General features: G+C 49.4%; 1 protein-coding gene across 4 annotated transcripts in view; it reads left to right on the top strand.

The window, feature by feature from the left end:
• TBC1D24 (TBC1 domain family member 24) overlaps nt 1–13130 on the top strand; it is a 38265-nt gene extending 25135 nt beyond the window's left edge. For all 4 annotated transcript variants that reach the window (XM_063171339.1, XM_063171343.1, XM_063171342.1 and 1 more), the window contains 4 exons: nt 10–73; nt 3895–3990; nt 6014–6248; nt 9152–13130. In XM_063171339.1, the coding sequence (XP_063027409.1) occupies nt 10–73; nt 3895–3990; nt 6014–6248; nt 9152–9306 (550 nt within the window). In that variant the 3' untranslated portion in view covers nt 9307–13130. The remainder of the gene's footprint in view (nt 1–9; nt 74–3894; nt 3991–6013; nt 6249–9151) is intronic.
• The last annotated feature ends 11285 nt before the right edge of the window (nt 13131–24415 follow it).

A 24415-nucleotide genomic window follows, 5' to 3' on the forward strand; every position in this document is an offset into this window, starting at 1 on the left:
GCACTTCAGGTTCTATTCCCACAGCGAGGGACACGAACCAACTCTGCTCCTCATCAAGACAACAGCGAAAGAGGTGAGTGAGGCAAAAGACAAGTGATTAAATTGGTGTTTGGGCAGTCTGTAATACTGTGCTGCAACACACAGCTGTTTATAATTAAAGGAATAAGCACGCTTTGGCTTGGTTTTGTTAAGAATCCATGCTTTAAATTATTCTATTTGTTGGTTATAGAACTATGTGTTCTTGGGCAGACCTTGCAAACCAGGTCTTGGTTAACTGCTTTTTCTCTTGCAAGTAGTGTGGGGTGATGGACTAAAGTAGCTCATTTTGCTCTTGGACAGACTGAAATGCAGAACCAGAGGGACAGAGTGGGAATTGTGCTAAAGTTATGATTCATAGAAGACATTTTCATTTTCTCAAGGATATGAGGGAAGAAAGTAGCAGAATTTAAATGGTATGAATAATGTTAGACTACATGATGTGAAAACAAAAGCCTTAGTTCATCTCATTCTTGACTGGGAAAAAAATAAGCCAAGAAAGCTCTGAGAACCTGAGGAGGAGTGCACATGTCCCTTTTTTCTGCTCCTGTGTGTGACAATATTGGACAGCATAATATGAAAACAGCAACATGGTTGTTTAAAAAATTAATAACTAACCAAGAAGTCTTCCCAGAACCTTCTCAGGAGGGCACACACGAACTTCCTGTAATGGTGTTGTTGTCTGTGCCACTGTACATGACTTTTAAATATTCTTTATATAACATTAAGCTATTACTGCAGCCTTTATTACTGTGGGCTTTATTCCTGTCTATATAGAATCACACAGAATTACTGGGTTGGAAAAGACCTCAAAGATCATCGAGTCCAACCCAACCCCAACACCTCAACCAAACCCTGGCACCCAGTGCCACATCCAGGCTTTTTTAAACACATCCAGGGATGGTGACTCCACCACCTCCCTGGGCAGAACATTCCAGAACTTTCTCACTCTTTCCATAAAAAACTTTTTCCTAATATCCAACCTGCATTTCCCTTGGTGCAGCTTGGGACTGTGTGCTCTGGTTCTGTCAGTGCTGCCTGGTGAAAGAGACCAACCCCAGCTGAGCACAGGCACCTTTCAGGGAGTTGTAGAGAGTGATAAGGTCACCCCTGAGTCTCCTTTTCTCCAGGCTGAGCACCCCCGGCTCCCTCAGTGGTTCCTCAGAGGCCTTCAGTGTTGCCAGCCCCTCTCCAGCCTCGTTGCCCCCTCTGGATGTGCCCAAGCGTCTCAATGTCCTTCCCAAACTGAGGGCGCAGAGCTGGACACAGCGCTCGAGCTGTGGCCTCCCCAGTGCTGAGTACAGGGCAAGGATGAGCTCCCTGCTCCTGCTGGCCACAGCATTCCTGCCACAGGCTGTTGGTGCAGGATGATCCATTCCTGATCCAGACCAGGAGCCGTTGGCCTTCCTGGCCCCCAGGGCTCGCTGCTGGCTCACGTTCAGCCGGCTGCCAACCAGGACCCCCAGGTCCCTTTCCACTGGCCACTGTCCAGCCACCCCGTGCCCAGACTAAAACATTGCAGGGGATTGTTGTGGCCAAAATCAGGACTGGGCACTTGGGCTGATTAAACTTCATCCTACTGGACTCTGCCCATCCCTGTGGGCTCTGTTCAGGTCTCCCTGCAGAGCCCTCCTACCTTCCGACAGATGGACGCGCGCTCCCAGCTTAGTGTTGCCTGCAGATTTACCAATTATAATCTCAATCCCCTCATCCATGTCATCAATAAAGATACTGAACAGGGCTGGCCCCAGCACAGAGCCCTGAGGGACACCCCTGTGCCTGGCTGCCAGCAGGATGCAGCAGCGTTCACCACCACTCTGGCCCTGCCATGCAGCCAGTTCTGAACCCAGCACGGAGTGCTCCTGTCCCAGCCCTGGGCTGCAGCTTCTCCAGGAGTGTGCTGTGGGACACAGTGCCAAAGGCCTTGCTGGAGTCCAGGTATACAACATCCACAGCCTTTCCTGCATGCACCAGGCAGATCACCTGGTCATAACAGGAGGTCAGGTTGGTCAGACACGCCCCATTCCTCCTAAACCCCTGCTGGCTGGCTCTGCTATCCTGGCCATCCTGTAAGTGCTGTGTGATGACACTTAGTATAAACTGTTCCATTACCTTACTGGGTACTGAGGTACTAGTTACCAGAATCCTCCTTCCTACCCTTGTTGTGAATGGGCATCACACTGGGCAGCTTCCAGTCATCTGGAACCTCACCAGTGAGCCAGGACTGTTGGTAAATGATGGAGAGCAGCTTGGCAAGCTCATCTGCCAGCTTCCTCATCACCCTGGGGTGGATCCCATCTGCTCCCGGGGATTTATGAACATCCAAGCAGCTCAGCAGTTCTCTGACTGCCTCCTCCTGGATAACAAGGGGCCCATTCTGCTCCCTGACCCCATCTACCAGCCCAGGAGCACAGCTGGGGACAAGCCATCTCCCCACTAAAGACTGAGGCAAAGAAGGTGTTAAGCCCCTCTGCCTTCTCTTCACCTGCAGTTACTGTGTCTCTGCAGGATGGCTGTCCATGAACAGGCCCATTTCTGCTCTTATTTACATCTACACAATGCTCACCCTCCAGGCCATTTCATAGTTCTGCATGTGGTTTATGTCCGTTCAGGCCTGTGTTGAAATGCCAGTGGCTCATGGAATGCCCCTGGTGTCTGAAGGGTAGGGGAGGGAACAATTCTTTTGCTTCTTGTTTTGGAACCTGTCAAAAGTCTGGCTTTGTAAGGGATTCTGTTTTTTTATAGGATGGTTTGTTCCTTACCCCTCAAAAAACCATATATTAGCCAAAACAAACAAGCAAACAAAAACTAGGAGAAAAAATTGGGGGTTTTTTTCATGCTTATGGATTTGGAGGGGTTTTGCAAAGGGTTGTTCATCCTTTATTCGTATGTCTATGGTTAACTTTTAGAATGAGGGAAATTTGCCTTCTGATTTTCTGCCTCTCATAAGTATCAGGCATATCACATCAAATGGACTTCTGGATCATTTAGATTTAATTCTAAATCTGAATTTACATTTAAATCTAAATACAGATTTATCTATATAAAAGAAATCTGATCTTCAGAAATTTTGTCCTAGAAGCTCTGCTTGTAATGCTTGTGGAGGCCAAACAGCAAATGTACTGTAGAACAATTCTGTATAATCATAATTGTTTTTCTGATTTCTAGGGGGGTAAGCACAGATGCCTTCATCCCACTTTTTTAGCTTCATTGTTTCCTCTGTGTGCACGTGCCAGTGATGTGTGCTGCTGGTAGCAAAAACTTCTGGTGCAAACACAAGACTGCAGAGACCAGCTCAGCCCTCAAAGGGTGCTTCTCCTTTATTGGAGACTAGAGGCCCCCATGTGGTTTGAGTGGATGCTCTAAATATCTGAGCTAGTTCAGCTTTGCTTAGCTGAGCTGGCTTTAGCCTATACTTTGAAATGTAAGAAAGCCACCAAGGCCACTGTTTGACTAAAAAGTGTTCAGGCAGAGCTGCTCATACTGTAACTTGGGACAGCTCTGCTGCTGTGATTGCCAGAGTGAGTGAGTAGGAGTCAGGCTGTACAGGCCTGGAGTGATCTTTATTTTGGTACCTGAGGTTGTGTTAGAAAATTGTGTTTAGAAAATTTCTCTTTTAAGGCATCGGAGGTATGAAATAATCTGTGACACTCTTAGGATTTAGAGGTAACCAGCAGCTTTAAAGCAGCTTAAATCTGTCTTTAGATATAAGTGCTTGTGCTGCTTTAATCCACTGGTGTAGAAACTCTGAAACTCAAACTGAAGTAAAGCCTGCATTTGCTCTCTGAAATATCAGTATCAGTGGGTTTAACACACTTTTTTTTTCAATGGGAAGCCTGACTGTGCTGTCTGTGCCAGGTCTGTGGGGCTTACCTGTCCACTGACTGGAGCGAGCGCCGACGAGGAGGGAACAAGCTGAGTTTCTTTGGAACGGGCGAGTGCTTTGTGTTTAGGGTGAGTAAAATTTCGTTGTTGCTGCCCAGTACCCAGACAGAACAACTGTACTGGTTAGCTGTCACCTCCCTTCCACTTCAAGAGGCTGGATTATGTGGAGGAAAATTTTACTTTTAAGTTTTGTGGTGACTCTTTTTCTCCCCTTGCACAGAACATTTTCTAAAAAGATCATAGAATCATCAAGATTGAAAAAGACCTTTAGGATCATGAAGTCCAATCGCCAACCCAGAAATACTATCATGTTCATGAGTAAACTATGTCCCCAAGTGCCACATCCACACATTTTTTGAACACTTCTAAGGATGGTGTTGTGGTTTGACACTGACTAAATGCCAGGCACCCATGAAATCTGCTCACTCACCCTCTCCTGCTACAGCTGGGCAGAGGAGAGAAAATTTAACAAAGGATTCATGAGTTAAGGACTGGGAAAAAACACTCCAAAAGCAAAACAGGCTCAGCTTAGAGGTACAAATTGAATTTATTCCTAACAAAATCAGATGAGAAGAATGAGAAGTAAATTAAGCCCTTAAAAACACGTTTTTCCCCCAACCCCTCCCTCCTTCCCGCCAACAGTGCAACAAGACAGGGCCTGGAGGGTTTGGTCAGTTCATCACCCCAGGTTTTCTTCCACTGCTCAGGGAGAGGGGTCCTTGCCCTGCAATGCTGTGGGGTCCCTCCCACATGAGTCAGTTCTCCATTAATTCTGCAGTGTGGTTCCAGTCTCTGGTTCCAAGCAGCAGCTCCCTGCAATCTGCTGCAACATGAGCCCCTCCCACAGACACACAGTGTCCCCAAACTGCTGCAGCGTGGGTCACTCTTCCACGGGGTGCACTCCTCCCAGGATAGGCTGCTCCAGCCTGGAAGCAAGGGCCCCCTCTCTCCACCAGGTCTGCAAGGGGCTCACAGCCTCCACCAGTACCCACCTGCTCTGGCCTGGGCACCTCCCACACAGGCTGCAGGTGGATCTGCATCCCCCTGGATCCCCATGGGCTGTGGGTGGATCTCTGCATCCCCATGGACCCCCATGGGCTGTGGGTGGATCTGCATCCCCCTGGATCCCCACGGGCTGTGGGTGGATCTCTGCATCCCCCTGGATCCCCACGGGCTGTGGGTGGATCTCTGCATCCCCCTGGATCCCCATGGGCTGTGGGTGGATCTCTGCATCCCCATGGACCCCACGGGCTGTGGGTGGATCTGCATCCCCATGGACCCCACGGGCTGTGGGTGGATCTGCATCCCCATGGATCCCCACAGGCTGTGGGTGGATCTCTGCATCCCCCTGGATCCCCACAGTGTGTGGGTGGATCTGCATCCCCACGGACCCCCACAGGCTGCAGGGTGACAATCTGCTTCACCACGGCCTGCAGAGGAATCTCAGCTCCAGCACCTGGAGCACCTCCTTTCCCCTCCTTGGTTATCACAGAGGCATTACCTCCGTTTCTAACTGGCCCAGCCTTGGCCAGCAGCATGTCCATCTTCAGAGACATCAGGGATTGGCTCTGCTGGGCATGGTGGAAACTTCCAGCAGCTTCTCACAGAAGCCACCTCTGTGGCCTCCCCACTATCAAGAACCAGGGTGTGCAAAACTGACACAGATAGTCACTCTACCCCTTCCCTGTGCAGCCTGTGCCTGTGCCTGACAACCATTTCAGTGCAGAAATTTTCACAATATTTAAACCTTCCCAGGCACAACTTGCAGCCATTTCCTCTTGTCTGTCTCTTGTTAACTGGGAGCAGAGCCTTACCCCAACGGACTCCACCCTCCTTTTATGCAGCTGTAGAGAAAGATGATCTAGAGAAGAGAGATGTACTAAGGTAACCCGGGAGTTATTGCATCATTTCTTCAACCACCTAAAAAGCAAAGGAATCAAGGATAACATCTGGCCTAAAAGAAAGATTGAGCCAAGCTTTACTGCTGACTGTGCAGGTGGAGACTGAGGTGCTGGAATGTTCTTTTCTGAGCAGAACTCTGTGTAGTGTGCATGCACTAATGTCAGCTCTGCCCTTTTCTGCCTCTCTGCAGCTGCAGCCAGAAGTGGAACGCTACGAGTGGGTGATCATAAAACACCCAGAACTAGCCTCGACTGGATCAGAGACAGAAAACCATGCCCAGCCAGCTTCTACCACCCTTTCCTCCAGCAGCATTCCCTCAGATCCTTCAGATCGCCTTTCTCCCTTCTTAGCAGCCAGGCACTTCAACTTGCCTTCCAAAACAGCCTCCATGTTCATGGCTGGCAGCAGTGAGTGCATCATTGTAGGTGAGTCCGTGTGAGAATTCGAGCGCAGATCCTACCCCATCTCTTCCTGTCCACCTTAGATAGATGGTAAACATGTACCCTGTAAACATGGTGCCTGACCCATGTTATCTATTTCAGTATCACCACAGGTAGAGATAAAATTGCCCAAAACCTGACATCATTTCTAAACCAAAATTTTCTGTGGTAAAAACTGCATACAAGCATTTTAGAGAAGAGAGTAACTCGTGGCTTTAAGTATAGCCATTACTTCATACTGCCTAATTCACAATGAGAAGTAGTTCTCAAAAAGGACCTTACTTTTTCATCAAGGTTTTTGAAACACAGAGTAAGCTATAAAACATGTTAATTCTCCAGGAACTTTATTGGATCTGTGGTGCTGCTGACTTTGGCAAAAATCTGCTTAGTAAGGTTGTCACTTAAATGGGATTTACAAGGAACAGATCTAAAATCATAGTTGTCATTTTCCCAAAAGTCTTTACTTGACACTTGTTAGGAGAGCAACTGGCCTATAATTTCCTCTGTAATGTCAAGTGTTGGCTGGTTTCCCACTTGGCAGCATGTGCTCTAATCATACAATCATGGAATTGTTTAGGTTGGTGTTATGGTTTGGGCCTGGCAAAGCCAGAGCCCCCATGAGTATACCTCCTCCCTGAGGTCTGCTGTGAGATGTGACCAGGAAATGAGCAAAGCAGGCTCCAACTTAAACATAAAGAAAAGTTTATTAACTAAACTACACACACAATTACTAAACTACACACACAAAAAAAAAAAGAAAACACAAGGAGAATGAAAACTACACAGAAACACTTCCCCGTCCTCCTCCAGATCCCCAGTACAATTCATTTCCCAAAATTATCCACACTCGGTCTGGCACCACCCTTTAGAAAATCAAATCTTCAGCTCATGAAGAGTAGACGGAGTCCTTCCTTGTACCACGGACTTCTTGTCACAATTAGCACCGCCCGGAGTCCTGCTATCTCGTGACATCTCCTTTCCATGCCAAGGTGCTCTCACCACCAGGCATGGGATGAGGCAGAGGCCTGCTTTCAGGGTGGGCCTTTTAAGGATGCCTCGTCTCGTTCCAAGCAGAGCACAGTCTCATCTCTGGGACCTTTGTCCCCCCCATTTCTTCTATACCCCCTGGGGCCGAGGGGTCTCAACACCAAACTCTCCTGGCTCCGAGCCTCCGCTTCCCCCTGCAATGCAGCCTCTCTATCACCAGGAAACAGTCCATGGCTACACAAAAGAGTCCAGCAAAATTGCCACTCCATCTTCCTCCATTCCTTCAACATCTGTCTTTCTCTCTGCCAGACCCCCTTACTGGCCTATTTCTTCCTTCATCTTCCACTCTTATCCCTTTCCTAGGAAAGGTAATGTTCCGTGAAGTTCTCATTATCCACAAGGGTTAAAAGCTCTCCCAGGCTCGCTGCCCCACCCCTTCTCCTCCCAGCCATGCTGCCCACATGATATCAAGTTTCAAGGTAACAGCACAGGCTGCATTCTCTCCGTCTCCAAAAAAGGGGGGGGGAATAAACAGGTCGCTCGATGCTCCCCCACCCTTCCACCCTACCATAGATGGGCCACGTGGCTTTCCCCTCCCCCAGCCCAGCAGCAAATGGGCCAGGGGAGAGACACCCAACTCCTTCCCGCCGGAAATCCCAAGAGGGCTCTGAAGGACAAGAGCCCTGCTTTTAACTCCTTGGGTTTGTAGTCTCAAGAGGCGGATACAATACCCCACTGGTCAAACCAGGTGCTCATCTTAAAATCCAAACACCCATTGGTGACTACAGCAAAAACAACATATCCCAGATGTCCCATTTCCGGTCAAACCACGACAGTTGGAAAAGCCCTCTAAGACCATCAAGTCCAGCCATTTCCCCAGCACTGCCAAGGCCACCACTAACCCATATCCCCAAGTGCCACATCTACATGGCTTTTGAACGTTTCCAGGGATGGTGACTCCACCACTGCCCTGGGTAGCCTGTTTAAGTGCCTGACCACCCTTTCAGTGCAGAAATTTTCCCAATATCCTACCTAAAAATTCCCTGGTGGTTGGGGCATTTTCCTCTTGTCCTGCCACTTGGTCCTTGGGAGCAGAGCCCAACCCCCATCAGGTTCCACCCTCCTTTCAGGGAGGTGTGGAGTGTGATGTGTCCCACCAGCTCTTTCTACCAGCTTTAGGTAAGGGAGTCACTTATATTTACTGTATACTACACTACACTATACAGGCTTGGGTAGCAGATACATGGAAGTGAGTGTTGGACACAGCTCCAGCTGTGGACCAGAATTCCCACCCTTTTGATTCTTCAGATGGCTTTAGTAACTGTTCTTTGATGGTTGCCCAATAAGCAATAGGGAATCTTCCTCTTTGTTCTCCTAACATATTTCTGTCTAACTTTATTTCACTTCTCTGTTTTCTGACTGAAAGCTCTGTGAACCTTGACATAGACCCACAGATAACCAAAATGCTTTTAACACGTACATGGTTTATAATTATTTTGAAGACCAAGCCAGTGCTGTTACTTACTGATCTTGTTGTTCTCCCAGCTTTGATTTTTGACTACTAACAGAATTATTTGGTTTTCCTTTAATGGAGAAAAATTTGAAGTTGTAGCTTCTGATATCCTCCAGCACTGAAGTACAAATCTCAAATGCAGGTAGTTTTTCTTCTTGCTGAGTTGCATTACTTTTCTTTATCACCATTGAAAGAAATCATTCAGTTCTGGTATTATCATTAAAAGCCTATACATCTGATCCTGTACTGTTACATCTGAAGACAGCAAGCAGACATTACTGAGGGCTTCCAGTTATTCCCCATGGGAAAAGCACTAAAATATCTGTACAGCTGTTTCCCATGCCAAGAAATGTGGAGATATCCTTACCCTGTCTTTGTCTCTTCCCAGGAGGTGGTGATGGCCAGGCTCTGTACCTTGATGCAGATCTGAACCACGGGAGAACCAGCCACTGCAACACTTTCAATAACCAGCCACTGTGTTCTGAAAGCTTCCAGATCTCCATCCTGGAAGTGTGGGGCTTCAGGGACACCATGAATGGTTGATGTGACTATCATTAATCAGCTAGTTTTTCAGTTGTCCAAGGGAAATTCTGATACAGGAGCTAAGTTAGAACATCCTTTCTGCTGGGCTCAGTGCTGTGAGTCATTCCTAAGTGGTGCACTTGGATGCAGGCCTAATTGTTTACTCTTACTTTATTTAAGACAGGTCAAGGTGAAGTAATGTATCTGGTTAAGTGTTTGTCCCTTTACCTCTAGAGATCTGTATTCAGGGACTGTTGGTAAAAATGAAAATGTGATGAATTCAGAGCCATGCTAGATAGATACAGGCCCTAATCATGGGATAGGTTTGAGTCCACAGTTGCTCAGAGGCACAGCCCTGGCTGAGCTGAGCTGCAGAGCTCTGAGCCACTGGCACCAGTAGCTGGCCTGAGCCGGGAATATCAAATGTCTCCTCACAGGGAGCACTGGTGACCTCAGATCTGACATAGAAGAGTAGTTCATAAAAGTGCTTCCCTCCTATGAGCAGATGTTGTATAGACAAATCAGTACCATTAAGTTATGAAGCTCTTCATTCACACCAGAACCATGACTGCTGATCTTCTTGTACCAAAACCTTTGACATGTTCCAGTTGCATATGTTAGAGCAGTCTGCCTCTGAGAAAGGCATCCAGACTGGACAGTGATATGTCCAAGTCTTGATTTTGTTTACATTCCTATTCCATATCAGTATGATGATTTCTGAGTGACTCCCTGTGTCAGGCAGCTGAAAGCCAGAGAGTATCTGCAGTGCCCAGAAATGTCCATTTCCTCATCTTTCCTGGGAACTGAAATGAAGCTTTAAATCTGAAAATGACTGTGCTGATATCTCTGTGTGTTTGGGGAATTAGACCTGGTGATAGTGGGAACTTAATCCTGTCCCCTCAAGGAAAGAAAGGAAGGCAGGAGGCAAATCTGGGAGTGAATGGATTTCTCAGGAGAACTAGAGGCCACACTGTTTCTCCAGATGTCTTCCCAGTGATGAGATCCCTCCTGAGAAGCTAACAGTTTTCTTCCTGTATATTCTGGTAGGGTTTGGGTGATGAAAAGAGGCTTTGCTCATTCTTGAGCATTCCTGCATTCTCTGCAGGCATGCCCTGTGTCTGGAGACAATTCCCTAGAGTCTTTATCCAAAAATTGCACTATCTGTTGTGGAAATTCTCCCACATGAAGCACAAATACATAAACATCAGTGAGTAGTCGAGTAGTCCACAGTATACAACAGGATGCTCAGAGCTTCAGTAACTCACTAGTAAGATTTATCACAACAGGGAAAATGAAGGGAAAGAGAAATTGCTGATTTTCTAAACAGTTCAATCTAAAAAATTGCTGTAGAGTGGGATTTTTACTTAATGTTATTGCTACTTAAGCTTGAAGTTCATTAAAAGAAAAAATTTAATAATGTTAAAAGCTAGGTTGGACAAGGTCACATTCATATTCAGAGGTCTGAGGTGAGTTTTTGGTCATGCTGGCTTGTCCAGCTTGCCAGCCATGACAGTACCTCATGGCTTGGGAAAGAGTTGCCTCTTGCAGAGTATGTGAATAAACTTGGCAAAAATAAGATTTGCTTTTTAAGATGCCATTTTGAAGTTTTGTCAAAGTAACTCTTTGAAAAATTAGCCTATGTGCAGAACAGTTTAAGATGTCTTTTGAACCATTTGTATTTGCAATTGGATTCTCTCACCCTGCCTGAGGGTCAGCATTGGGCCTCCCTTTCTCCTTCCCACACAGTGAGTTCTGCCCAGTTGTCTTTCCACAGGTTTACCATAGGCTTGATTGAACTGCAAGAGGTAATTCAGTTATACTGTTATGTTTTGATGTGGAAGAACTCAGTCATATCTGGCTTTTTGCAAACACTGGCTGATGCTGCCTTCTATTTTTCCAAGCCACCCATGTCTCTTTGCCCTTGCAGGTATCTCACAAGCTTCCTCAGACAAAAAAAATCACTCAGAAAGTACAGATTCTACTTAGTGTATGTGGGATTTCAGTTTGGTTTGCATCTCCTGTTTTGTGCTTGTCTGAGGAGGTGCCCTTGGGAACAAAAAGCAACTCAAAAACACAATAGTAATAATTTCCAGCTTGATGTCAGAAATTCCCTGGAGCTGTGTGTTGGTAGGATTTGTGGGAGTGTAATGTTCTACTCCAAATGAATAAATATTATCTGCAAAAACTTGGCTGCATCTGGCAGTGTGATGGGATTTCCTCGCTCCCATCCCTGCTGGGTGCAGCTATGTCAAAACCTTGTCTTAAGCCATATCTGAGAAACATTCCAAAACATGTTCTTTCCCTGCTCTGTTCTTGGTGCACAGAGCACCAAGATTTGAGTGTTTAGAATCTGAAATAACTCCTGGTTCCTCAGAAACTCATCATAGGATATCAGTGTGAGGATCCAAGGAGCAGGCCTGGGACTGGTTTGGCTTGGTGAAGTACTGCCCTGCCACAGCCACCATGTGGGACTGATCTGTGTGCTTTGAACTGGAATAGCCTGGATGAGCAAGAAGCAGCAATAGTCCAGGGAGAGCAGTTCTACAGTGCTGCAGCAACTTCACACAATCCTTGTGTTCAGTAAAAATGGATATTCCTTGTCACGTGCAAGTCCTCATCCATCATTCCTGGTGTGGTTGTGAGACACCTTAGAAGAGCAGCGTTTTGACTTGGTTATCTTTCCAGTAGCAGAGAGGCATTTTTCCTGTCTGTTTAGTTAAGTTGTTGCTGAGTAACTGTATATCTAAGTTCAAACCCTTTGTTTCATGCAAAACTCTTGAGATGGAGGCCACAGGCTGGTTTTGAAGACAATGGCTACGATGGACCCCTTATCAGAAAGTGGAGTTATCTCAAGTACTCCAGCCATGAAGTGCTTTAGTCAGGTGTTACTAGCAGCTCTGCACACCTGTTGAAGTAGGCTGTAATCCCTGTTTGTGATCCTGCTGGCAGCAGCAAGAGTGCCAGAGTTACGGGATGGGCTTGGGCTGGGAGCTGCAAGCTAGGGTTGCCACAGTTCTGTGAGAGCATCTGTGCTTTCCTGAAAAGCTGCTTTTTGCTTTGTCATATTCCTTGAAGGCAGAAAACATTAGAAACTCCTGACATCAGAAACCTGACTTCACTGTAAATGGCAACCAAAGTGTTTGCAGACCATGGGAACTGGATCCAGCTGCAGCCAGGCTGGACAGACTTCACTGCACCTGAGATGTCTTTCCTGCCGCTCCTGCACTTTGCCACACTCCTTTTTCTGATGCAGCATGTTAATCAACCTCCTATTAATAGAGACAAATCAGCCAAGGGAAGGGAAAAATTCTCCTTTCCTCTTTGATGACATATCTGAAGTCAAAATGGAGTGAGGATCAGTACTGTTCTTTGAAGAGTTAAACCATGCCAATAGAGATCTGTGGTGAGCCACAGAGGGGTGACGTGCAGATCCATGAACTGCTCTTCATGTGTGTGTATTGAAATGGTGTACCTTTGCCCTTGGAAATCCATCCTCATTTTTTGTGGAGCATCATCTCCTGTGCCCGTGGGGACACTGATCCGCAGTCAGGAGCTGACCCACAGCTGTGGCACTGCAAGAGCTGGGTTCCTGCCAGTGGCACTGAGTCAGGCTGTTGGGTACAGCTGAGGTGTGGGCACCTGGCTGTTCTGCAGCTCTCTGTCATGGATTTCAGACTATTCAGAGTCAGAATGAATGTGTGTGTACTATTTGGGGTGATGTTTTCTTCAGATGAGTGGTGATGTGCTGCCGAGTTGGTTTTCTACCCTATATTGGAATCATGCCCTATGTCAATGGTATTTTTGTCACTGTGCAGAATCTTGGGTATTAAAGGTATTTGACTGTGGAGGCTGCTGGCTTTGTCCTTTATTCTTGTCTTTTCCTTCCTGTAGGGCTCATAGCAAAAGGCACCCTGAAACCGAGAGAAACCCTGGAATGTGTGTTCTCTGACTGAGCTTTCACTGTGGTGAGGTGGTGACATGGTTCCTGATCATTTCAGATCTCACAAGACTTCCCCTGAGATCAGGTGTCAGACTGACTCTGAAGTCTCTAGATAGCCAGTTCTGACATGAGCCTTCTTCCCTTTGCAGGGCCAGAGGGCATGGTTTGCTCTAGCCCAGCCTAAAATGGAGGTTAGGGGTGTCCTCTGGCCACCAGCACCTGTAAGTTGCAATCAGACCATACAGTGACCAAGGATGTAAATGAAAAAAGTGGAATTCCACGAAATTTGGGGGTTTAAACAAACTGCTGTCAGGCCAAAGGGATTTGGGTATTTCCCCTCAGAAATAGTCCCACTCCCCTAAATCCGCCTCATACCCAAATCTGTCCACCTCGTGCTGCTGTACATTTCCAAGAGCAGAGCTGTGGTTTAAGGCAGTGCAGTGTGGAAAAGGGATTGCTGAGCTGGCAGAAGCAATTCCCAGTGGATTAATTCTCGAGACAGCTCTGCACTGCCAGGAGCTTTGCTGCACAGGAAGCCCGTGGCCACTAGAGGTTCCTCTCAGCCTGGTCCTGTGCCTCCATCACCAGTAAATCTATCCTTGCAATATTAAAGAGCTTTCTTTGCATGGTTTCCAAAGGTGACCTGAGCCTTAAATACCATAAAACAAAATTTTACAGCTCCCTTGAAATCTGTAAACTTAATCATGAAGGTGCTTAGTAGCAGGGAGGTGTAAGTCAGGGATAGTAAGGAGCTGAGCAGCACAGGCAGCTGTTTTGGGACCTTGCAGCTGCTGTAAACCCAGTGACTGAGACCTGAGAGGGGAATGTGCTTGATTGCATCAGGCAGCAGAAGCTTGGTGTCCTGCCCAGAAAGCATGGAGGTGGGAAGGTCCTGATGATGTCTCAGTGCTGGTAGCAGCTACAGGAGCCTGAACTGGAAAAGGAAGGCTGTGCTGTGGCTTGCTGTGCTGCCACAGCATGAGAAGAGCCTGATGTTTGTCAGTTGTGCATTTTTTTTTTTTTCTGTACAGGATTTTATGTAAATGTCTCAGAGATACCTGCTTCCTTGAGAGATTTTTATAACCAGCTGTGGCACAATGTTGCCTGTGGCAGCAAATGAGAGGGTTTTCTGCCTTTTCAAGCCCCTCACTGGGTGTTTTCAGCTCTGCCCTGCTATTGCCCTTCCCAAGCACTGCTTTGGGATGCACAGCCTGTGCCTGAGCCTCTGGGAGGGTCGTGGCTCCACTCCTTGTCTGTACTCTGGTGACACAGGCTGCTGCTGACTGATTTCAGACCACACAAACAGCTCTTGGGTGGAGCTGGGTACAGAATTCAGCTGGGGAAAAGTGGAGCCTGTTTGTTCCTGCTTTGCAAGCCTGCTGCTGGGCAAGGGTAGATAAGGCCCCAGGACTGCTGGCACTGTCCTGAACTGTGGGATGCACATCCCAGTGCTGACACAGCTTCTGTCCATGGCCCCATGGTGAGTCACCTCCCTTTCCACGGTTAAATGTCCTCCAGAGTTACAGCTGTGCCCTCCACATGTCATTGACTGAAGGGTTTCTGACTGGTCTCATCCTCCCAATCCCTCAGCCATGAGATGAAGGAGCCAGGTCTGGAATCCCATGGGGAAAAGTGCAAGCCCAGCAAGGCAGTGATCAGTACCTCATCCTCCCAGCCTCCCAAGTTGTTGGGGAAAGAGGCAGCAATGTCTCAGAGATCTGAATTTCCCCAGGTTTGGCTGCCTGTTCCACAGAACCAGGCAGTGAACTCCAGCACTGCTTCCCACACAGAAGGGCTGTGGTGGGGCTGGAGCCCTGCTGGGGAGCAGAATGCCCCCCAGTCACCCACCCTTCAGACAAAGCCAGAGGAGAGTGGATTTCAGCAGTTCCACAGCTCGCAGAAATAATTGTGGATGCTCCTGTAAGGATCTGCCCAATGAACAGCACAACCTCTCTCTGAAGTTCATTAAGCTTTTTTTGCACTCCAGAGCACCAGCCACAGCTCCTGCAGGATGCTGTGCTCTTGTGGGGCAAAGTATTTCCCAGAGTCATGGCTTTCCTCACAGCCCACCATGGGCTGTGTCCCAGGGTTGACTCCAGCTCAGAAGCTGAACTCAGCAGTTCAGCTCAAGGGCTGCAGAGCCATAGCTCCCAGGATTCCTCAGCATGTGGGTCTCCTCAGGATGGCTTTCTTCCCTAATGAGCAATAACAGACTCATGAACAGATTTTTGAAATTGCGGAAGTGGAAACCACAGGAGGAATAACTGATTCACTGAGGAAATCTTATTAATGTGTTTAACAGAGCCTTGGGGTGGAGGCAGGGGCAACTTAGGGCTTTCAAAGGAAGTGTGGGAGCACCTCTCCAGACCAGCTGCCTGCCTTGTGCTCAACCCTCTGACAATGTTGGAGATGCCTCCAGCTCACACCAGTCTCTTGGGGAGCACTTCTAGCTCATATTTAGGAGGGAAATGTGCTGCTCCTCTGCTTGGTGGGAGCAGATGTCTGCTCCAGCCTGTTCCCTGGGTCAGTTCCTCTGACTCCATCTGGGTCAGATCCAGTCCCAGCTCCTGGGCTGTCCTGAGAGATGTTGATAAAGAAGAGGGTCCAGAGCTGCCCAAAAGAGGAAGGGCAGGCTCTTATCCTGTAACCAGCACAAATGCACGCCAGGCAGAAGCTTTTGGCCTGATTTGCTCGTGACCTTTGCCGTGGTCCGTCCCTCAGGCAGCCGGAGCCTGCTCGCCGGCGCTGGATCTGTGTTTCCTTGTACACACAACAAGGGTACGCTCCAGTCAGCTCCAGCCCTGCCTTCACACTGGTTTTCTCAGGCAGGGAATGTTTTTAGGGGGTTAATATTTAATCTGACCCTACTGAAGAGGAGAACTAGAGGTTACAAGAGCCTTGGAGATGGCTGCTCAAGGTCCTTGTCCTTCCCAGGCTCTGTGTGCTTCCAGCCTGGGAGGTTTTCAGAAGGGCATTGATGTGAAATCCAGGGATGTGAATCCGTGTGAAAAGCCACTTGCCAGAGATGATGAAAGGCACATGATGAACATACCCCTCCAGGCAGGAGAGCTGCACTGCAAGGACATGGTAGAGGGAAAATGGGGAAGTTTTCAATTTCTGGGCAGTTTTCTGCAGAAACACACTGCCCTGGGCAGGAGCAGTCATGTCCAACAGTGAGCTCTTGTGGCCCCAGGCAATGCCACTTCCCCTGGTCAAGGCTGTGGGACCAGTTCCGTTCCTCCTTATGCATGGGATCAGGGTCTCCCTTTTCCCAAGGCTGCAGAAATGGGGATTATCCAACAGGTCCCTCTTGATGCCTGGAGCCGGCCACTGTCCCCTGTGGAGCCCCCTGCCCTAGCCCCAAACAACCCTGGTGTTCTCCAAAGGGCCTTGTCCTGAGCCCATCCTCCCTGCTGCTGGTCCCTCACCGTCACCAAAGCCACCACGGATGGATCTGTTGTGGAAGCCCCTGGGGGCCAAGAATCCCTAAATCCCAATCCCAAACGTTCCCTACTGCCCTTCCTGCTGGCTGTGCCATCCCCAGGGCTGCCTGGTGAGATCCAGCACATGGAGCTGCTGCCTCCCACCCAGCCAGGAGCTCTGAGCCTGCAGCTCCCAGTGAGATGCAGAAATCTCCATCCAAGGGCTGCTGCAGCACTGGGAAGTTTTCCTGCAAGATGGAAATGGGGAGGGAGGGCTGGACCACAGGGATGACAAGTGCCCAGGGAACAAGCCGTGGCTGTTCCAGTGAGCCAGTGCCTCAGCAGATATTACTAATACACATGTACAGGCATTCTGAAATAACCAGCTGTTCCTGAGCTCAGCTTCCCCTTGTGATCCTGACTTGTGTCAGCTGATGGGAAAAAATCTGTGTGTGGAAGAAACGGCTGTTCCTTGAAAAGGCCTGAGACTGTGCAGGCCGTGCCTCGCCTCTGGGCTCAGCCAGCCTGGAGCCAGCTGAGTGTGAGGGATGGGTGAGGGCAGAGCCTCGTGTATCCTGGAGGGAAGATGGACCAAACTGAGATTTGGTTGAGAGGTTTGGCTTGGTGGAGGCTCCCTGTCCTGATCTTAGATATGGGGCTGCAATCTAAACACGGTTCCTGTGTATTGTCCTCCCTTTCCCAGCACACACCAAGAGTGTCCAGCTGCTTTCTCACTCCAGGGAGAGGAGAGTGTTTGGAAGGGGAGAGTCCAGTGCAGGACCAGGCTGTGAGGACATTGTGTGGCTGCACTCATACCAGCTGTCTCCAGTTTCCATCAGGGCCTAAAGGTGCTGGTATTTCCTCCTTTCCCAAAAGGAGTCACAGAGCTGGTTTTGTGTTCACTGTAAAACCTCTTGTTTTTTTAAAACCTTGAAGCAGTGCTGGAAAACACAGTGCTTTATTGTCACTTTTATTGTTCCCTGGGCTTCGTGCCATGTCTGTCCTTACCTCTGGCTTTCTGAAGAATGCACAAACTTTCTGAACTAAGAAATAAAATATATAAAATCAGCTTCTTTTAATCTGTTCAACATATGCTGCCCTTTAATTTCTATGCTGTACTTAGGGAATGTGGTAGAAAGAGGAACCAATTGTTTTCATATCTCCCCCACATCTTTCCACTGAGTCTCCTCTCCCTCTTCCCCTTTTCTGAACCAACATCCCTGTATGATCTTTTGTCATCTGCAAATGCTCTTGCCCTTTTCATCTGCAGCCACTGAACTTTGCCATCTTGGCTGTGTCTTCTGCAAAACTCAGTGATTAGTGCAGCTCTGCACAGCAAGGAGCCCAGACTGAAGCTGTCTCTGCAGTAGGCAATGCCTGCAGAGCCCATGAAGCTGCCTGTGGTCAAGAGTAGCCAGTGGCACCTGGTCTGTACCAGCCATGGTGTGGCCACAGCCCCAGGGCAGTGACCATCCCTGTGCTGGGCACTGCTGGGGCACCTCCAGTGCTGGGGTCAGTCCTGGGGTCAGTGCTGGGCCCCTCATGACCAGACACTGAGGGGCTGGGGCATGTCCAGGGAAGGGAACAGAGCTGGGAAGGGGCTGGAGCACCAGGAGGGGCTGAGGGAGCTGGGAAGGGGCTCAGCCTGGAGCAAAGGAGGCTCAGGGGGGACCTTGTGGCTCTGCACAGCTCCTGACAGGAGGGGACAGCCGGGGGGTCGGGCTCTGCTCCCAGGGAACAGGGACAGGAGGAGAGGGAACGGCCTCAAGCTGTGCCAGGGGATGTGTTGTTCTCTTATTGCTGTTATCATATTTCTAGAGTCCCATACCTTCTGGGTGGTTTTCTCACACACAGCTCTTCACAGCAGTGATGCTCCTGCTTCTCCATCAGGGCTCCTCCAAGGCTCTCCCTGACTGCCAACCCACCCCCTTTTATCCCAGTTATCTTCATTGGCCACAGCTGCCACCCAATTAAGGACAACTAGGATCAGGGCAAGGCCACTTATACAATACATAGATTTTCTATGGCTCAAAGGCCACCTATACAATACATACTAAGATTCAATGGCCACCTATAGGGATGTTCAGATTGGGTATTAGGGAAAATTACTCCATGGAAAGGGTGGTTTGGCACTGGCAGAGCTGCTCAGGTAGTGATGGAATTGCTATTCCTGAAAGTGTTCAGGAAACAAGTAGGCTTAGAGTATCTGGGGATAATGTTTAATGGTGGCCTTGGCCAAGCTGGAGTAATGCTTGAATTCAAGGATCTTGGCTGCCTTTTCCAACCTAAACAATTTCATGATAGATGGGCAGCCTAAAAAGCACTAGAAAACAGGGGATTGGGCTTTGGAAACCCTGGGGTCATTAGCCAGATCTTCTGCTTTGGTGTCATTGACATGAGCAGGCCCATGGCACACAGTAATTTCTCCTATCAAATATCATCTCTCTTGGATATTTCAGCCCCAAGGGCAGCACACCTCCTGCCAGCAGTGGTGGTCCTGCCTGAGGCCTGGGGTGCACCCTTGACACAAGTGTAAGTGGCCAGGAGGAACCTGCAGGTAACCAGCTGCCCCCCACTCTACTGGAAACTTGAACTGGAGCCTTTGGGGGTCTCTGAATTTCCCTGTGGTGTGCTCTCTTTGTTACAACAGGTCTGAATAAGGCCATCTTTGACTAGGCATGATGGAGCTTCCTTCAAAGGAGGTGTTGGATGCCACACCCATGGTCAATGATGAGCTTGGGCAGAAGAAATCCCAGTCAGGCTCTGGCACACAGGAGAGAGGTGAAGCAGCCCCAGACTGAGGTCCCACAGTGCATCCAGCCCCCACTTTTGCTGCCTGCAGCCAGAGACATTCAGGGCTCAGTCCCCTTTGCAGCGTGACAAATCCCAGCCCCTGGGGCTGGGCTGGTGTTGAAATCTGTGGTTTTTTCTTCTTCATCCTGCCACAGCAGTTCTAAAATGCTGTCTCTGTCTCCTGGGGCTGGGTATGTCCCTGGCTGCAGGGACCAGCACTTTGGTCTCCAGAGAGAAGGCCAGGCTCTCTTCTTTGGGGGAGAAGGCAGCACATGAAGCCAGAGACAGGGCAGACCCTGAGAGCTCAGACCAGCATACCCGGTCTCAGGATATGGATTTTGGGTTTGGGTGAGCATTTATTCCAACCCAAGAGGAACAGAAACTCCCTCTCACTGCTGCAGTTTTTCTGCTTTCTGGCAGTCTGGATCCTTCCCAGCTGGCTCGTTCCAGAGGAGGTGCTCATGCTTTTGGGAAACAGGCTCTGGTCCCTGCAGTGGGCACCAGGCTGCCTGCCCGGTGGAGCTCGTACAAGCAGATGTCACCTGGTCCCCATGATCAGCCAACTGTCCTCTTGTTTCACAGAGGGGGTTGGATGAGAGGAACTGCCCACAAGGGAGACACTAAACCCAGGAAACACAAAAATTATGCTTAAAATAAAAAGGTCTTGTGCCTTTTTACTCAGCAGCAACTCCAGGGGCAGCCAGGGCTTGATTTTCCCCAGCAAACTGAGCAAAGGAACAACACCCTGAGAGGGGAATAACACTTTCCTTCTGCCTTTCAGTTTGCCTTTCCTCAAACAAAGTAATAACTGAGTGCTGGTTAAGTTGGCTCACCCACAACATTTTAGGTTGAGTGGTCCTGGGCAGCAGGGACACAGCACTGGCTGCCACATCCTTTGTCCAACAGTGGGGCAGGGAGGTGAGGCCGTGGGGTGCCCTGCCCCACTGTGAACTGATGGGGGCTGCCAGGGGTCAGAGCACACCCTGAGCAGCAGAGTGAGACTGGGGCACTGCCAGCACCCACACACAGAAATACATCTGCAGAAAAACTGGTCACCCCAACCCATGAACAGAACAATTGCCGGGGACAATCTGACCCTGTTTTGGCAAATTTCTTTGCCCAGTCAAAAATATCCTTCTCTAAGTGTATTAGTCAAGCCCAAAGGAGAATGTGTGCAGGAGAAGAGGGGTGGGGGACTAACACTGCATCCATGAACTGCAGAGGACAGGAGCTTCCGGGGCTCCCAGACAGCTGCCACTGGCACCAACACCATCTCAGTTTCATCTCTAGCTCTTGAGGGGTCCATGGCATGGGAACCTGGAGGAGAGGCCGGCAGGCACAGCAAGCCAGAGGTGATGCTCTGTCAGAGTGCAGGAGCCAAGGCAGGAGGAGCACAAGCACAGCAGCTCTGTAGGAACACTTGGGAAGTGTCAGAGGTGTCAATGCAGGACAACCCCCAGCCAGGAAATAACGTGCAAAGACTCCATGATTCAGAAGAATGAACAACTGCTTTATTATAGCTTTACTATGTTATACTACACTATATTAATACTATATCATACTGCTAAGGTACTAAAGAAAAAGTTGTGACCCCTCACAGACAGTCACAACACAGTTTTGACCTAATTGGTCAATCGGTCAAAACAACCATCACCAGAGTCCAATTAACAAATCCCTTTCCGTAAACAATCTCCATAACAGATTCCACATGTGCCAAACAGGAGCAGCAAGTAGAGATAAGAATTGTTTTCTCTTCTCTTTGAGCTTTCTCACTGCTTTTCCCAAGAAAAATCCTGGGAGAGAGAATTGTGTCTCTCTCTCTGTTCAAAGAATACATGAATACCACACAGAGGGGTTGGATTTAATTTGCTAATTGGCAGTGAGGGCTCTGATCCGTGCTGAGCCAGGCAGGGAGGGGAGAAGAGACTCCAGCCCTGGTGCATCTCACAGCAGCAGCTCCTCATGCGCAGCAGCTCTGCAGGAAGGCGCTGTTCTGCCAGCCAGCCAAGGTTTATCTCCCTCCCTACCTGCCAGGGCCCCAGGCCAAGGGAGCGCTGGCAGCACAGGGAAGCAGCAGGTTGTGAGGGCAGAGCCGTGGCACTGTCCCAGCTCAGTGACAAAGGCCACGCTGGCAGCAGCACAGCACATGGCTCTGAAGCAGCTCCCACCCGGGCAGCAGAAAGTTTCTGCCCTCACCAACCTGGATTTTCTCCCCAAAACTGAGTGTAATGACCCAAAATCGTGCTTTCCTTCCTTGGTGCCCTGTGGCTGCCTATTCTCAGCATCTGCCAGCAGCTCCATCCTCAAAAAGATTGTGGCGCCCTGGGCCTGGATTTGTCCTGCCACATCCTGTCCCCAATATGCTCCTCTCCCCGTGTCCCCAGGGCAGCTCCCAGTGTTGGAAAACATACCAGTTAAAAAATATTTTATATCACTTTAGCCAGGTTTGTTCACCTTTGCCCTGGGGAAGGGAACTGAAGCTTTCTTTCCAGGTCATTGTTTCTCTAGATGAGGCCTGATGGACTTGGAGTAGCCCATAGATACCCAGAAAGATAAAAGGCCACCAAGGAAACATCAGCATCCATCTACCAACACCTACCCCAGACATCTCCTCTGGAAAGGAATTATGAAAAATCGAAGAATGGAGATCTAATTAACATCAGAGGTGAGGAGATTCGGATCCAGTGGGAAACTGAATACTGGGGGTTACTCAACTCTGCACCAATGAACCTTAAAACAGTGCATCTCTATGGGTTTTGACTATATAAAGTTTGGGGGAAATCTTGTAAAAGAATGCGTCATGGAGTTATTCTCTCTGCATACCCAGGCTATGTGTGGATGAGATTATTTCTGCGGTACATCCTGGCCAGATAATGAAATAACACCTTGACTGTCTAACATTAAAACGTTGTTGTGTTGTTATCACGTTTCTAGAGTCCCATACCCTCTGGGTGGTTTTCTCACACACAGCTCTTCACAGCAGTGTTACTCCTGCTTCTCCATCAGGGCTCCTCCAAGGCTCTCCCTGACTGCCAACCCACCCCCTTTTATCCCAGTTATCCTCACTGGCCACAGCTGCCACCCAATTAAGGACATCACAGCTGCAGCCCAGTTAGAACAACTAGGATCGGGGCAAGGCACTTTTACAATACAGATATTCTACTAGGACTCCTACTATATTGTTGGAGGGGTTTTGCTTTTCCCACAGTTTCAGTGACACCAGGGCAGCAGGAGAAGATCCACAGACAGGAGAGTCCCAGTGGCATTCCAGGCTAGCTCCAGGCTCTCTCTGTGGGGGGATGTCTGCCATGGCTGTGGGAAGATAACAAACAGTGCCTGCACTCACAAGCCTCTGGCAAGAAGAAGCCGTGGCTGGCAGGCTGCAGTGCGGGCTGACCCGAGCCCTTGTGCCTCTCTGGGGTCTCTGCAGGGAGCCCCGGAGCACAGCCCACGTGTGGCTCCCAGGCACCCAGCATCCCTGCCACGTGCCTGCCCATCTCACCCAGCACCATGCCTCCAGAACTGCCTCTCCAGGATATGCCAGCTGTTCCAGGCCCCCATTTGCAAACCAGCTTCCCAAAAACCAAGGGTGGGAGGTTGGTGTGCTGGGTCTCAGTGTCTGCTTCCAAGAGCTCTCAGATACGGTGTAGGGACAGGCTGTGTGCTGGGAAAACCACACTGGCTCCTCCTCGAAATACAAACCCCGTGACTGGGGACTGAAAATCCCCAACAGCACCGCAGGTACAGCCAGTGGGTTGCTGAAGGGTGCCAAGAGCCCACCCAATGCCCAAGAAATTCCTGCCTTTTCCATGTGTGAAGGTGGAATTAGTCAGTGATGCCACAATGGAGAGAATGTCCCAACCCAACAGCAAGAGCCACATGACTTCCACCAGTAACTATGGTAACCCAGAGCAAATAAATGCTATTTTCAAACCATGGGCAGAACCTCCTTGTGGGAAGCCCGGGCTGATCCCCACTGCCAGCTGAGTGCTGGGAGCCAGCATGGATCCCCTGTGGAAGGAAGGATGAGGACCAGCCCCACACAGTGTGCAGTCCTGGATAGGGCATTTCAGGAAAAGGATGGCAGAAAAACCCCAGCTTCTCTCCACACCATTCCCAGGAGCTGAAGAAACTGTAGGAACACGGATATTTTCCCAGCTGCACTCACACAGAAGCGTGGTGTGGAAAAGAGGAAGATCAGAGGGTTTACATAGGGTAGGGAAGTCCTGGACAAAAAGATGACAAGGGAAAGAGATCAGGGTAGATGGGGATGGGATGGGATGGGATGGGATGGGATGGGATGGGATGGGATGGGATGGGATGGGATGGGATGGGATGGGATGGGATGGGATGGGATGGGATGGGATGGGATGGGATGGGATGGGACAGGACAGGACAGGACAGGACAGGATAGGAGGCCCCTGATTGCCTCATGAGGAAGTCCAGCACCAGGGAAGTCCCAGGAAAGAATTAACAACTCAGGGTGGGCATCAGTTAATTAAGACCCAAATAGAGCAAGGGAAACTCCTTTTACAAATGGCCCAAAGTCCTGACCGGGGAGGGAGGAGCAGCAGGGATGGCCCCAGGGCCGTGACTCCTGCCCTGTGGTTTCGGAGGGAGCTGCAGGAGGCACTGAATGAGGAAATGCTCCACAGGCTTTGCTCTGTGGCTGCCCAGCGCTTGCTGCCGAGGCCGTGAGCAATGCACCCACTGCCAGACCTGCATTTCTCATTCCCAATCCCTGCACCAGCTCAGCTCCACTGTGTCTATCAGACCTCCAGAATGAAAGCCCACCTGGGCTTGTCCTGAGCTGAGATGCATTTTTAACACCTTAACACAAATTCTCTCATGGTACCCGGGGGGCAGAGCATTCCCTGTCTGTCCTGCAACAATGCAATTCCACGCTGGCATCTCTGTACCCAGAGCTGTCCTGCAGGGGCAGGGGGCTCCCAGCTGGCTGCACAGATGCCTTCCA

The sequence above is a fragment of the Melospiza melodia genome, chromosome 18, assembly GCF_035770615.1.
Source record: "Melospiza melodia melodia isolate bMelMel2 chromosome 18, bMelMel2.pri, whole genome shotgun sequence".
In the NCBI taxonomy this organism is placed as follows: domain Eukaryota; kingdom Metazoa; phylum Chordata; class Aves; order Passeriformes; family Passerellidae; genus Melospiza; species Melospiza melodia.